The sequence below is a fragment of the Henckelia pumila genome, chromosome 2 (assembly GCF_033568475.1).
Source record: "Henckelia pumila isolate YLH828 chromosome 2, ASM3356847v2, whole genome shotgun sequence".
NCBI classification, from domain to species: Eukaryota; Viridiplantae; Streptophyta; class Magnoliopsida; order Lamiales; family Gesneriaceae; genus Henckelia; species Henckelia pumila.
In genome coordinates this window covers 150,541,504-150,554,032 of record NC_133121.1, presented here as the reverse complement: position 1 = coordinate 150,554,032, position 12,529 = coordinate 150,541,504, and the positions used below count along the sequence as shown (strand labels likewise).

Here is a 12,529-nt window from a genome sequence, read left to right as displayed (position 1 = left end):
TACGTTTGGTCGACTTGATACGATTAATTATCAAAATCCAATCAAATGATAAGTTGAAATACTTTAACTTTAATATCTATGCAGAAGAGAAAGGACAATCCATAATCATGTATTAATTCATTTGAACATTAACGTTAAGATATTTTATTTGATATTAAAAATTCATGGTATGACCATTACAATGAATTATAAGGTAAAAATTTTTATTTTTCAGTTTATCAAAAGTTTTGAACCATTGCTACTTCATTTTTTTCATTAAAACAAATTCGTTAATATCGATAGAAAAATAAACATGGATTTCTACAACATCGATTTATGCAAACTAAGTGAATGTAATTTTAAAATCACATAATTATTTATTTTCGAAATAAAAAAAAAGGTCACCCAGAGTATCCCCTTTGCTACTTTTCCAGTGGTCAAAAGTAAATAGATATTTATGGAATAATATCATAATTGGAATATATCCAAAATCACCCCAAACAAGGCACAGGCTCTGAGCGAGGCCAGGATCCAGCCTCGGCTCCCAACTTAACAAACTGTATCATCCCTCAACAGCCTGTTCTCATTATATCAAAATGGCACGATATATATTAACCCATTCCAGTGCCTCAAAAACAAACAAACACCTGCACTGGATGGTTTCAGTTTTCAGATTCTTTGAATTGATTTCAGCAGCAGCTGAATGATGGTATGAGTGATTCATTGTTTGATTATTAGGGATTGTTGGAAAGTTCTTGTTTTGTTCTTCAACAAAATGCAGCACGCGAAATCAGAATCGGACGTCACAAGTCTAGCTCCGTCGTCCCCCTCGAGATCGCCGAAACGCCATGTCTACTACGTGCAGAGCCCTTCCAGAGATTCGCAAGATGGAGACAAATCGTCCGTACAGCCCAGCCCCATGGAATCTCCGTCGCACCATTCGTTCGGCCGCCACTCCCGCAACTCCTCCGCCAGCAGGTTCTCCGGAATACTTCCGTCTGCCGGGCGGAAGGGGCGGAAAAGGAACGACAAAGGGTGGCCCGAGTGCGATGTGATCATGGAAGAGGGCAAGTACGATGAATTCGACGACGATAAGAAGTTCACGCGGCGGTGCCAGGCGGCGATGGCGGTGGTTGGCTTCATTCTGCTCTTTACCGTCTTCTGCCTCATTATTTGGGGTGCCGGAAGGCCTTTCAAAGCTGAAGTCGCTGTCAAGGTAAACACATTTTTCATCTCATTTTTCTCCCCTTCTTTTTTCCCTTTTCCTTTTTGCTTTTCCTTTTCCTTTTTTTAAAAAAATATTATTATAAAATTTAATTTTAATTTAAGTATTGCTTTTTTAAAAAAAAAAATATAAAAAAAGACCTTATCATAAATTCAGCATCTATGCCATCCAGGCCAGAAAATTCGTGCATGATTGTAGATCAACATCATATCTAAGGACCCAATTGATTTGGAGCTATGGAATCTATAAGTTGATGCCTATGTCCTTCGGCCTTAGGATTTAGGACATGAAAACAAAATTATATTTGGATCCATATATATGAAATAATAATTTAATAAATATATGGATGGAGGGTCCATATGATTTTAATCACAGCCGTTCCACTCATTTATTTTCTCTTATCTTCATATCTGAAATAAAAGTAATTCAACACAACATTTTATGGCTGAAACTGTCGACACTAAAACCACTGAAACTGTGTATATCGGAAGTCATGTCACTGCTCTACCAAAAAGTGGAAGGAAAAAAAAAAGAGAGAGAAAAAGATAAACACAAAAACCAATTTCTTCATTAAAAACCTAAATAAAACAATTTTAATGCCAATTTTGATAATTTTTCATGGCGTATCTTTTGAATCAACACGGTAAAAATTATATATACTTTTAAAATAGACAAATCCATCCCTTCTTTAGAAAAATGATGTGTCATCCCCCACAGTGTTAATGGACGTAGGAATCGAGACCAGAGGAGGTTCTCTAAATGATTGAAAAAAGAAGTTAGCCAAATAAGATTTTAGTTATTTTAAATGAGTACTTTGATAATTGAAAAGAAATATATAATAACAACGTTTTTTTTAATATAATTATTATTTGAACTGAGATAAAAAGTTATTATAATTGCATTTCAAACTCAAGGTTTCGTCTTAAAACTCGAAAACTTGGTAGAATTCATTGACATATATATTTGTGTGTGTATCATTTTCATATAGACCAAAGTTAGTTGTACCCTCTTCTTCATCTAGTAATGTACTATTATGTATTCAAAACTATATTATTTAATGTAAAATTGTCAGGTACTCTAGTAGACTATATTATTTAATGAGTTGAAATTTAGAACTATATTATTTAATGTAAAACTTAAAAGTTAAAACTATCATTGATTTTGACCTAAGAAATAAACAAATTTTCCCCAATAAAAAATAAAAAACCCTTTAACCCCTCAAACAAAATGTATGAAATTATTTGAATCTTACAAAAAGGAAAACATAATTTTCACATCTAAAATTGAACATTTCTTTGCAGAGTCTGTCCGTAAGCAACTTCTACATCGGCTCCGGTGCGGACTCCTCCGGAGTTCCGACAAACATGCTGAATTTTAATGGATCCCTGAAGCTTAGCATATACAATCCAGCTACATTCTATGGGATTCATGTCAGTTCCATGCCTGTCAACCTCGTCTACTCCGAGTTCGTCGTTGCCACTGGCGAGGTAACTAATTAATCAACACGTGTTTTAAGAATCGTGAATCTTATTTTGATTGTAAATTAATTTTATTGCAGCTGAAAAAATATTTCCAACCAAGAAAGAGCCGTCGGACTGTGTTTGTGCACATAGAAGGAACCAAGGTTCCTCTATACGGCGCCGGATCGACCCTCCAGGTTGGTTCAAACAATGCAGTCCAAGTACCTTTGATGCTGAACTTCACTGTCCAGTCGCGAGGAGATGTGGTGGGCAAGTTGGTGAGGACGAAACATCGGAAAAGAATCTCGTGCCCGTTGAAGATCGACTCCACCAGCAACAAGATCATCGAGTTCAACAAGAACTCGTGCGATTTCAGTTGAAATTTGTTCTACTTGAAATGTTTGTTAGATATGTAGTTATGTCCATAATTTGTTTACTTTTTCAATATATATTTTGCCAGATCTTTTACACAATTGGGTGTCTGATCCAGTTTTCTTTTTCTTGTAATTTATAAGATTTTTGTTGAAGAAATAATAACATCTTTGATCTTGATGCATGCACGACTTCCACATTATTCTTTTTGGGTCCCTTAGCTTATTAGGAGTAATTTTTATTTAATGTAATATTTTTAATTTAATCATTAGTTTTATATTATTATTTTCATTTTTTTAAAAAATGATAGTTATAACTTATTAAGCGAAAGGTATTTTGGTATTAGTAGAATATTTGGTTATTAACGTTTTAGATAATATTTTTAATTTAAGCATAGACTAAGGATTTGGTTATTAAACATCAAAACTTTGAGTGACTACTAAAAAAAAAAAACTTTCAGTGACCTATCAACGCGAAATTAGAAGGTATGGCACATCCATTACCAAAAAGCAACAAAAAAAGTAAACAACAAATGTTCCAAGTAAGATCTAAGGCTCAGATTCACATATGTTGTAAAACCACATCGATTCTTTTCCTTCTACCTTCCCAATAATATTTGATATGCCAACCCCACCTGCCAAAAAGAACAAGGTTTTGTGTAACAATCCTCTCAAAATGTGATTGAAAACGAGATTTTCGATAATACTTGCCTAGGGATATTGCGCTCACAAAGATTGTGAAGGCCAAAATGAAGATGATTACTGATGCTCTACCGAATAGGCTGATCATCTTTCGCACAACATGTTGCCCTACCAATGCAGCAACCATAGCCACCGCAATAAAATATAGGGCTGCAAGAAAGAGTGGCGAGATATCGAAATAACAATCATCACCTTTCATGAAGTTTCCATGAGGTCTGTGACACTAATTTCCAAATACGTAGTGGGAAAGGGAATGGATGGATTATATACCATATGACGTGGGAAATCGCCTCAGGAGATAATATTGTATCACGGACATGGATGAAGAAAATGCCATTGCAAATGAGGCTGTGGCACTCGAGACCTGTATCACAAGAATTTGAACCATGATACACATTTGTAAACTTGGCACGGTCAAAAAATTAAGGATGAGATTTGCCCATTAGAAGATGAGCCATCAGAACATACAACATAATATTTGTGATAACTTACTTGTTCTGATGAAAGATTACAATTTTATTCAAGAAATTCACCTGGGGTGGAATTCCTAGTTCAAGAAGCAATGGCCCTAGAATGAATCCTCCACCAAGGCCAAGCAGCCCACCTACTATACCAGCCAAAACCCCACAGAAACAACAAAAAATCAACTGGGATATCGTCCATGTATTTCCCGTGTCTTCCTTGGATCCCATCACCCTCCAGCCCTTGTATAAGCAAACTGCCTCATATCCAGAGACTACAACAGCTACCGGAATCTAAAAATGAAATACAAAATCAAATCATCATGGATTACCCATTGAATCTTGCCTAAACCTATGGATGTGCTTCATTGCGCAAGAATTGGTTGAGTAGAATAACAAAAGAGCATTTCTGCTTTATTTAAGAATGCAACATTTATCAATTGTGCAACCCAAATCACGTGTGCTTTTCATACATGAATGGATTGAATACAATAAATAAAAATTTGGCTTCTCCATTTTTTCCCCTAATTTTCCACATTGTGAGATGAAAATCATACCTGCAGGAGGGTAACCATCCAGTATGCTACCGAACATGTGGCTGTTAAATCCTGAAAACACATGTAATCGAGTTCTCAACAAGAGCTCAGAGGAAATAACAGGTCATAAAAGTGGGTATTGCTGAACAACCTTGGCAATATGGAGTAAGAGAATGATGAACCACGCAAGAAAAAGAATGCTGATCTCCTTCCAGCAGACATTGTTTATAGTTGAGACCTGGAAGAGTTGTAAATTAAACCTTGAAAATGTCTTTGAACTTTCAGAATTAATAATGCATTACCTCCAGTGGCTTGAATTCATTGACTCGCATTCGAATTTCAGTAGTTGGGCCCTCAGGTAGACGTTCATATGGAACTCCATCATCTGATGTTTAAAACATGAGATGAAATATTGACCAATACAAGATACTTAACTTTTTGTAGCTAGGATTTCTTTACAAGCAACTATGTTTAATCTTAAGAACATTCCTTCCTGTGAATGTTTTCTACAACCGATGCTACTTATTCATCAATGTTGCTGAAAGCTTTGATAGTTTTTCAAAATCATGTTTCCAATCTTTCATGAAATGGAGAATGAGAATGAGAATGCTCACAATTAGAATTCCTGTGTGTGGCAGTTTCCTGGAGTCAAAAGTAAGAGAGTAAAACCAAAGATTAAAGATATTCAATATAATAGAGCACTAGAAGAGGCGAAATTCCAGGCCACCACCTTTATTATGCTCTCCTTTTTCCAGGTTTCAATGCCCTTGAAGAATGCCTTCGTAGAAGTGCCTGTAAATTATTAACCAATAAACATCTGACCTTGACATAAAATTACAGCAAAAAGGGAAAAATTCCGTTTACCTACAAATAGAATTATTAGCAAGATGGTAACCATCCATTCTGCAAAAATCACATTGAAAAAAACTCCAATACTGATCCCAAGAACTAGCATTGGTTGGAAAAGAAGAGCAGCATCATAATCTATCAGTGGAAGGTCAAGTGTAGGATGGCGGAGCTTCAGATTGTAATAAACAGTAGAAATTGCAGCGCCCATTATCATACCTGAACAACAAACAGAAGGTTTTAACCTCTGTACTTTGATTGAAAAGTAAGATTTAGCATGGAACTTGATACATCGTGCACAGTTGTAAATATAATCCATTACATTTTGATAGTGCTGTAGATGACTTTGGATCAAATCCAATTATTAAAATGAACATCGGGACAAAAATGCCACCACCACCAACGCCTCCTACACTCCCAAGAGCAGCACCAAAGAATCCAATAACTGTACCTACTACAATTCTCCAGCCAAATTCCATGTTCTGTGAAACATCTCACAGTCACAGAGAATAGTAATTGCTAAATGGAAATCGACTCAATCGTTCAACAAATTATCATTATTTCAGTAACCAACAATCTAACAAGATTCGAATGATGGAAAATACAAGAGAAGGCAAATGAAGAAACTTACAGGCCAAACATGTTGAAAAAGTGTTTCCACATTACGCAGAAATAAAGTGATTGTTTTGGTCAAGTAACCAGATTCAGAATTTTCCATGCTCCCATCATTCCTTGCAATCCCCCGCTTCAAACCCTCGTCTGCAGAAACAACCCCACAAGCTAAGACAATCACACCAATCACGATCAAAGCAATTCCTTTCAAAGGATTCTTGGATTCTCCTCCAACCACAGCCATCAAATTTCTCAAAATCCCACTTCTTATTCACCCTAAAAACACATATAAACGAGTAAAATTCTATACAAAATCAGCTTCAAACCGCCATAAAAACATCGCTGTGAAAAAAAAGTCAAAGATTTTGGAAGAAATTTCAAGAAAAAAGCCTCATAAATCCTCAAGAGGCAATGGATGCCTTCATTACCTCCAAAACACGCAACGCTATCACTATGATGACGGTAAAAGCAATCAAAACCTTAAGCAAGATATGCCTGGGCCAAGTTCTTCCGCACCATACCACTCATTAATGACTTGACCCTTTTGTTCCTCGTGCGTTTGCCGTCCACAGGAAAAAGAAACAGTAATTTCAACGCTCTACTTATCTTGGAGGTGTTGCTATGCACATTTATTTGGAATCAATGCAGCATAAGCTACAAAAAGCAGTTTTGAAGCTACTAGACCAAGTCTGAGACTTCCATATAAAGACAACGAAACGAAAATATCAACAGACATCAATTTTTTATTTATTTTTAATGAAAGATGTGATAAATAATCAAACCCAAGACATTAGCTTCCTATCAACAAGATTCTTTGCAATACCTTTTTAGGTCAATCAAACTTAAATAATTTAATGTTTAATTCTTGTACTTGATTTATGCTTATTTATGCTTAAAATCTAAAGAATTTATGCTAAAATATGAAGATTTTATGCTTAATTATGGTACAATGAATTATCCGTAAAAATGGTATCAGAGCTTTAGGTTAATTATTCAGATATAATATTATTCATTAATTCATACTTTTCTTTGTTGAAGAGAAGATTTTTATAAAAGATGACTTCAAACGGAGGTTTGAATCAAGAGGATTTTATTCCTATGAAATCCTATAAACAAGTTAATCTATTCACAATAGATTACTTACAACAGGTTGTGATTAATTCTCTCAATTTTGAAGGGATAAAAAAAGATGATTTCTAACTCTCAATTTTTAGAAATTACCCCAGATTCCTCTAAACTCTCCAGAGATCTTGGAGAAATTCAAAAGACGGTACAATATTACAGTAATCAGCTGTATGTAATACGTCGGCAAATTGAAGAAATCCTTAAGAAACAAGAAGAAATTCTTGGAACTCTAAAGGATCTTCAAAATAAAATCATAAATCTAGAACACACTTCTGGTTTTAGAAAAGGAAATACAGGAGGAAGGTTACCACTCTCGTTTGCTACCGAACCTTTATTACATCAGAAAGGTAAAACCAAAATGGTTCAAAAACCTTTAACTGATGATGAAATGATGATTAATCTTATAAAAGCAGTATCAAAGAAAAACACTATCTGATGACTACTTTAGAAAGATTAAATCTCGAGGATCTACAAGATCTTGCGGATTCTTTTGCGAATCTCAAAGTAGTAGATCTAAAAATGAATACCCCTGAACAACCCATAGGGAATCCCCCAAGATATGTGGTTAAAACAGAAGAACCACATAGTGAGTTCCATGTTGGAGAAAATTTACATCCAGCAGGAACCAGATCAAGAAGGAGTAAGATACCACTACATCAAACTCCTTATGGTAAAACTGTTTTAGACCCGATACATCCTTATGGGGTTATGTTAAACCTTGATGTTCTGGACTTCAAAAATAAAGAAGATCTCATAGATGATTGGACATCAGCCATGAGAATAGCAGCAGGAACATTAGATCTCAATAAAGAAGGATTCATTAAACTTCTAAAAATGAGTCTAGTGAGATCTGTCAAGATCGCTTGGGAGATGACTATGCCAGAAACTAAGGAATAAATCTTAGCAGGGGAATCCCTCAGCGAAATTGGAGGAAGAATGACCACCCTATTTAAAGCACAATTCATAGGGGTAGACTATTTCAATAATCAAGATACAGAGAAAAAGAGAAGATATACTCAAGCTCTGTATAGCCTCGAATTACATGATATCTGTTTAGTTGATGAATACATTATGTTATTCACTAAATACAAATGAAATTCGGGAGTCGAGGAAAATATAGCTATTCAGCTATTTTCGCAAAAATGCCAAGTCCCTGGAGAGAAATGCTGATTAAAGAAGACGTTCCAGGTAATCTTGATACTTTGGCAAGACGCGCCTCCTTTTTGAAAGGAAAATTGGCAGAATGGTGCCATATGACAGCATTACAGAAGAACTACAAGAAAATAAGGGGTATAGATAAACGTACACCTTTATGTTGTAAAAAAAATGATCTGCCAACGATCATTGGAAGCAGATCACAGGGATTTAAAAGGAAGAAATTCAGAAATAATCCCTATAATAAAAGAATGAAAAGTTCTTGGAAACCAAGAACATTTTGGTCCAAACAAAAGGCCAGATCCTATAGATCGGGTAGAAGAAGTGGATCTACAAGAACATCCCCAGCAACATGCTCATCACAAAGCAGGAGAAGAACATCATCTAGAAGAACTTTCAGAAGAAATCATACAAGAGCAAGTGAGAGTTTCAAGGATTGCAACTACTGGACGTGAGGAGCAAGAGGACATATATCTACAAATTGTCCAGAAAATGAGAAAAAAGGAGTTAAACTCTTTGAAGCAACACTAGATATGGATGATGCAGTCTTCTTTCAAGATCTAGTCCAAGTATATCAATTTGAGGATATCCCCTCAGATGAAAGCATATACGAAGAAGAGATATTGTTTAGTCAAGAAGTTTCTGAGAATGAATCAGAATCAGAATCAGAGTAAAGAGGAAGTGTTTCGGCATGAAACACATGAAAGTTTGGCTGGATTCTTTAGTCAAACCACGATATCCCATAATATGGTCCAAATGATTATGAGAGAAAATCCGACATTACAGAAGTACCAAGGATTTTCGGCAGGACAAGTTGAAAGAGTCTTAGGAAATCTGGGGCTAAGACAAAGAAGACATAATTTGATTTATAAGGTATCAAGAAGGGAAATGGCGATCCCTATGAAATTAACCAGTAATCAAATTGAGATGCAGTTAATTCCCTTTGAAGAAATTCGAGAAGAATTACAGAAATTAAAAGCAGAAGTGGCAAAGACAATGTCTTGGATTCATATTGGAGCAATCCAGATTATGATCAAAGCTACTTTTAAAGAGGGAATAGATTCACCCATAGATATCGTAGTATGCGATAAAAGAATGGGGAATATACAAGATGCGATCCTAGGAACTATCTCGGGGAATTTGTGTGCAGGAAAAATTGTGGGAGTTATTTATCCAAGAATAGCCTACAATTTAGATGATAGAGATTTTAGTCAAGCCCTGACGTTGCATCAAAACTTCAAGGAAAAAATACTAATGAAGGAAGGTAATAGGCCATATTCTATTACGTATCAAATTTCATATGTTCTTTCTAATACTCACCATTCTAAATTATTTATTAGAAATGAGTTCATTGAAATTCCAGAGATCTTCGAAAAAGTTGCTCAAGCAATATACCCAGAAAGGATCGAGTTTCCTTTAATTCAGGAAACAGACATTCAAATTCAAGATAGACCGGTTATATACAGAGACCTTAAAATAGAATCCTGAAGGTTATCTTTTCAAGGAAACCGAATGACAAGTAGGAGATGAGACAAATCTCCTATTCAAGAAATTCCACCAGAGAAACAGAAGTTTTCTATAATAGGAAAATTTAGATCTCCAGAAGGATGGAAAAAAGTGAAAATAGTATTCGAAATTACAAGTCATCGGAACCAGTTCCCTTGTAACTCGATTTACTATTTGGAACAACAGGAAAAAACTTACCAAGGAGTGATAAATATTGGAGAATTGAAAGTTCAAATCTGTGAAATTCCAGGAAAAGAAGTGGATCAGCTCATTCTTGGCCTAGAGTTTTTGGAGGACCATAAACCATGGAAACGCCTTGAAAAAGGCATAGAGTTCATGGCAAAATAAAATACTTGGAGGATTCAATAAGAATCCTACTAAATGGAAAACCAAGAGAATTGGATAAGGGGCAATCCCTTAATCTGATTCGAAAACTCTGTTTATAAACAGAGGAAGAAGCAACTATTGAAATTAGTAAGTCATGAACATGATTTACTAGAACGCATTGAAGAGGTAGAAAGGAGTAACAATACTCTACCTTTTGAGGCCCTCGGAAAACTAAAGGTGAATAGTCTTAATCGGATTACTGAGTTAAAACACAGTTTGCTAAAAATGGCAGGACCATTTAGTAATCCCTTTAAAAAATTACAACGAGTCCTTTTTCCATATACATTCCAAAAGGGATGTTGTATGAATAATATAAGGCTGAATACTTTGCAGCTTATATTGAATCAGGAGCAGGAATTTGTACAGCAAAAAGAGGAGTCTTCCCTGAAGAATGCGAAGAAGAATTGCCAAAAATTGCTGGATGAGATTTCTCTCGAAGAATTTTAATTCTCTGCAAAGGAATAAAACAAGCAGAGATCCTTATGAACGGAGCAGGTTAAACACCTTGGTACAAGGTAAAGACACCACCAATCTACTTCCATGATACAGGAGCTGATATCCTGTTAGAAAATAACTTCTTACAAATGTTTAAGAAGTACACACAAGACAATGAGTCAAGAAAACTTATGTTCACTACAATTTGTGATCATAAAATTATCGTTCAAAGACTCAAGGTTGCCTTTTATCGACAATTGTCGATAATATTTCGCAGTCAGCGTGGTGATAAAGGACAACTTTTTCACCCAAAAATGAAAGATTCAAGAAGGTTTGGAGAAACCATGTTGAAAATAACAATAGAACAAGAACTCCAAATAGAGGATATGGAGCTTCTCAAGGTAACTCTAAATCACAGAGATATAGAGTTAGAAAATAAGATATCCCTTGAAGATGTCAAAAGAGGCTCAAAGAAAGTTACAACGAGCATCCTTTGGCATGGTGGGATAGAAATCAACTCAAAGTCAGTCTTACTCTAAAAGAAGGTAAAAAGTATGAATTCGTCAGATATAAGCCTATCCCGATGAACATAACAGATCAAAGGGATATGAGAATGATTATCAAGGAACATTTGGACCTTGGTCTAATCAAAGAAGGAATTTCACCATATAGCAGCCCAGGTTTTCTGGTCAGAAATCACGGTGAAATAAAAAGAGGGAAACCCAGGTTAGTTATTAACTACCAAGGTATTAATAAAATCCTAGAGTTTGATGGATACTTCATACCCAGTAAAGAACATCTAATTAGTTGTGTACGAAATGCTAAAGTGTTCACAAAATTTGATTGTAAGTCTGGTTTTTACCAGATTCGAATGGAAAAAGGCAGTAAGAAATTCACAACCTTTTCTACTCCACAAGGACACTATATTTGGGAAGTTATGCCTATGAGATTGACTAATGCACCCCAGATATTTCAATGAAAGATGGATAATCTGTTTAAAGATTATTTCAACTTTATGTTTGTTTATATTGATGATATTCTTATAACATCAAAAAACATAGACGAACATGTTAAACACTTAGAGATTTTCTCTAAAATTTGTAAACAAAAAGGACTGGTTTTATCTAAAAAGAAAGCAGTCATAGCAACAAGGAAAATCGAATTCCTTGGCATAGAAATTGATGAATCTGGAATTATTCTACAGCCCCATATTGTGGAAAAGGTACAGAATTTTCCAGATAAACTCAAAGACGTAAAACAACTCCAAAGTTTTCTTGGAGTGGTTAATTTTGCAGGGATGTTCATAAACAACCTTGCGATGCACAGGAAGGTGTTCAGTCCTTTGTTAAAAAAGGACGCAAGGTTTATATGGACAGATGACCATACTAAAGGGGTAAACCAACTGAAGGAGATTTGTAAGAAACTCCCAAAAATGGCTATACCCGTTGATGAGGATGATTTGGTATTATTTTACAGATACCAGCGACGATTGGTGGGAAGCATTCCTTACTAAGCCCACTCCAAATGGGGAAGTACCATGCAGATACTGTAGCGGCCTTTTACAGAATCTGAGGGAATCAGATGGCATATCAACGAAAATGAATTTTACGCTGTTAAAAAGGCTTTTGAAAAATGGCCTTTATTTTTACTTGCTAAAAAATTTACCTTAAAAGTTGATAATACTCAGGTAAAAGATTTTTTAAGGAATAAGATTGAATCTAAACTAGAG

General features: G+C 35.3%; 2 protein-coding genes across 3 annotated transcripts; one reads left to right on the top strand and one right to left on the bottom strand.

Annotated features, from left to right (window-relative positions):
* The first annotated feature begins 575 nt into the window (after window positions 1–575).
* On the top strand, window positions 576–3,220 carry LOC140883722 (uncharacterized). The gene is made up of 3 exons (XM_073290300.1): window positions 576–1,195; window positions 2,506–2,691; window positions 2,763–3,220. Exons 1-3 carry the CDS (start codon window positions 755–757, stop codon window positions 3,042–3,044), a joined length of 909 nt encoding a protein of 302 aa, XP_073146401.1. The 5' UTR covers window positions 576–754; the 3' UTR covers window positions 3,045–3,220.
* A 259-nt stretch (window positions 3,221–3,479) lies between these two features.
* Window positions 3,480–6,928, bottom strand: LOC140881611 (sulfite exporter TauE/SafE family protein 3-like). 2 transcript variants are annotated; one of them, XM_073287059.1, is made up of 13 exons: window positions 6,621–6,928; window positions 6,212–6,468; window positions 5,903–6,062; window positions 5,599–5,799; window positions 5,465–5,526; window positions 5,349–5,376; window positions 5,037–5,119; window positions 4,886–4,972; window positions 4,756–4,806; window positions 4,271–4,492; window positions 4,008–4,101; window positions 3,747–3,887; window positions 3,480–3,670 (listed from the first exon to the last, which is right to left on the bottom strand). In XM_073287059.1, exons 2-13 carry the CDS (start codon window positions 6,434–6,436, stop codon window positions 3,585–3,587), a joined length of 1,440 nt encoding a protein of 479 aa, XP_073143160.1. In that variant the 5' UTR covers window positions 6,437–6,468; window positions 6,621–6,928; the 3' UTR covers window positions 3,480–3,584. The 2 variants fall into 2 exon arrangements, with proteins under 2 accessions (XP_073143160.1, XP_073143161.1); XM_073287060.1 differs by lacking the exon at window positions 5,349–5,376 and having other exon boundaries at window positions 5,437–5,526.
* Between the last annotated feature and the right edge of the window lie 5,601 nt (window positions 6,929–12,529).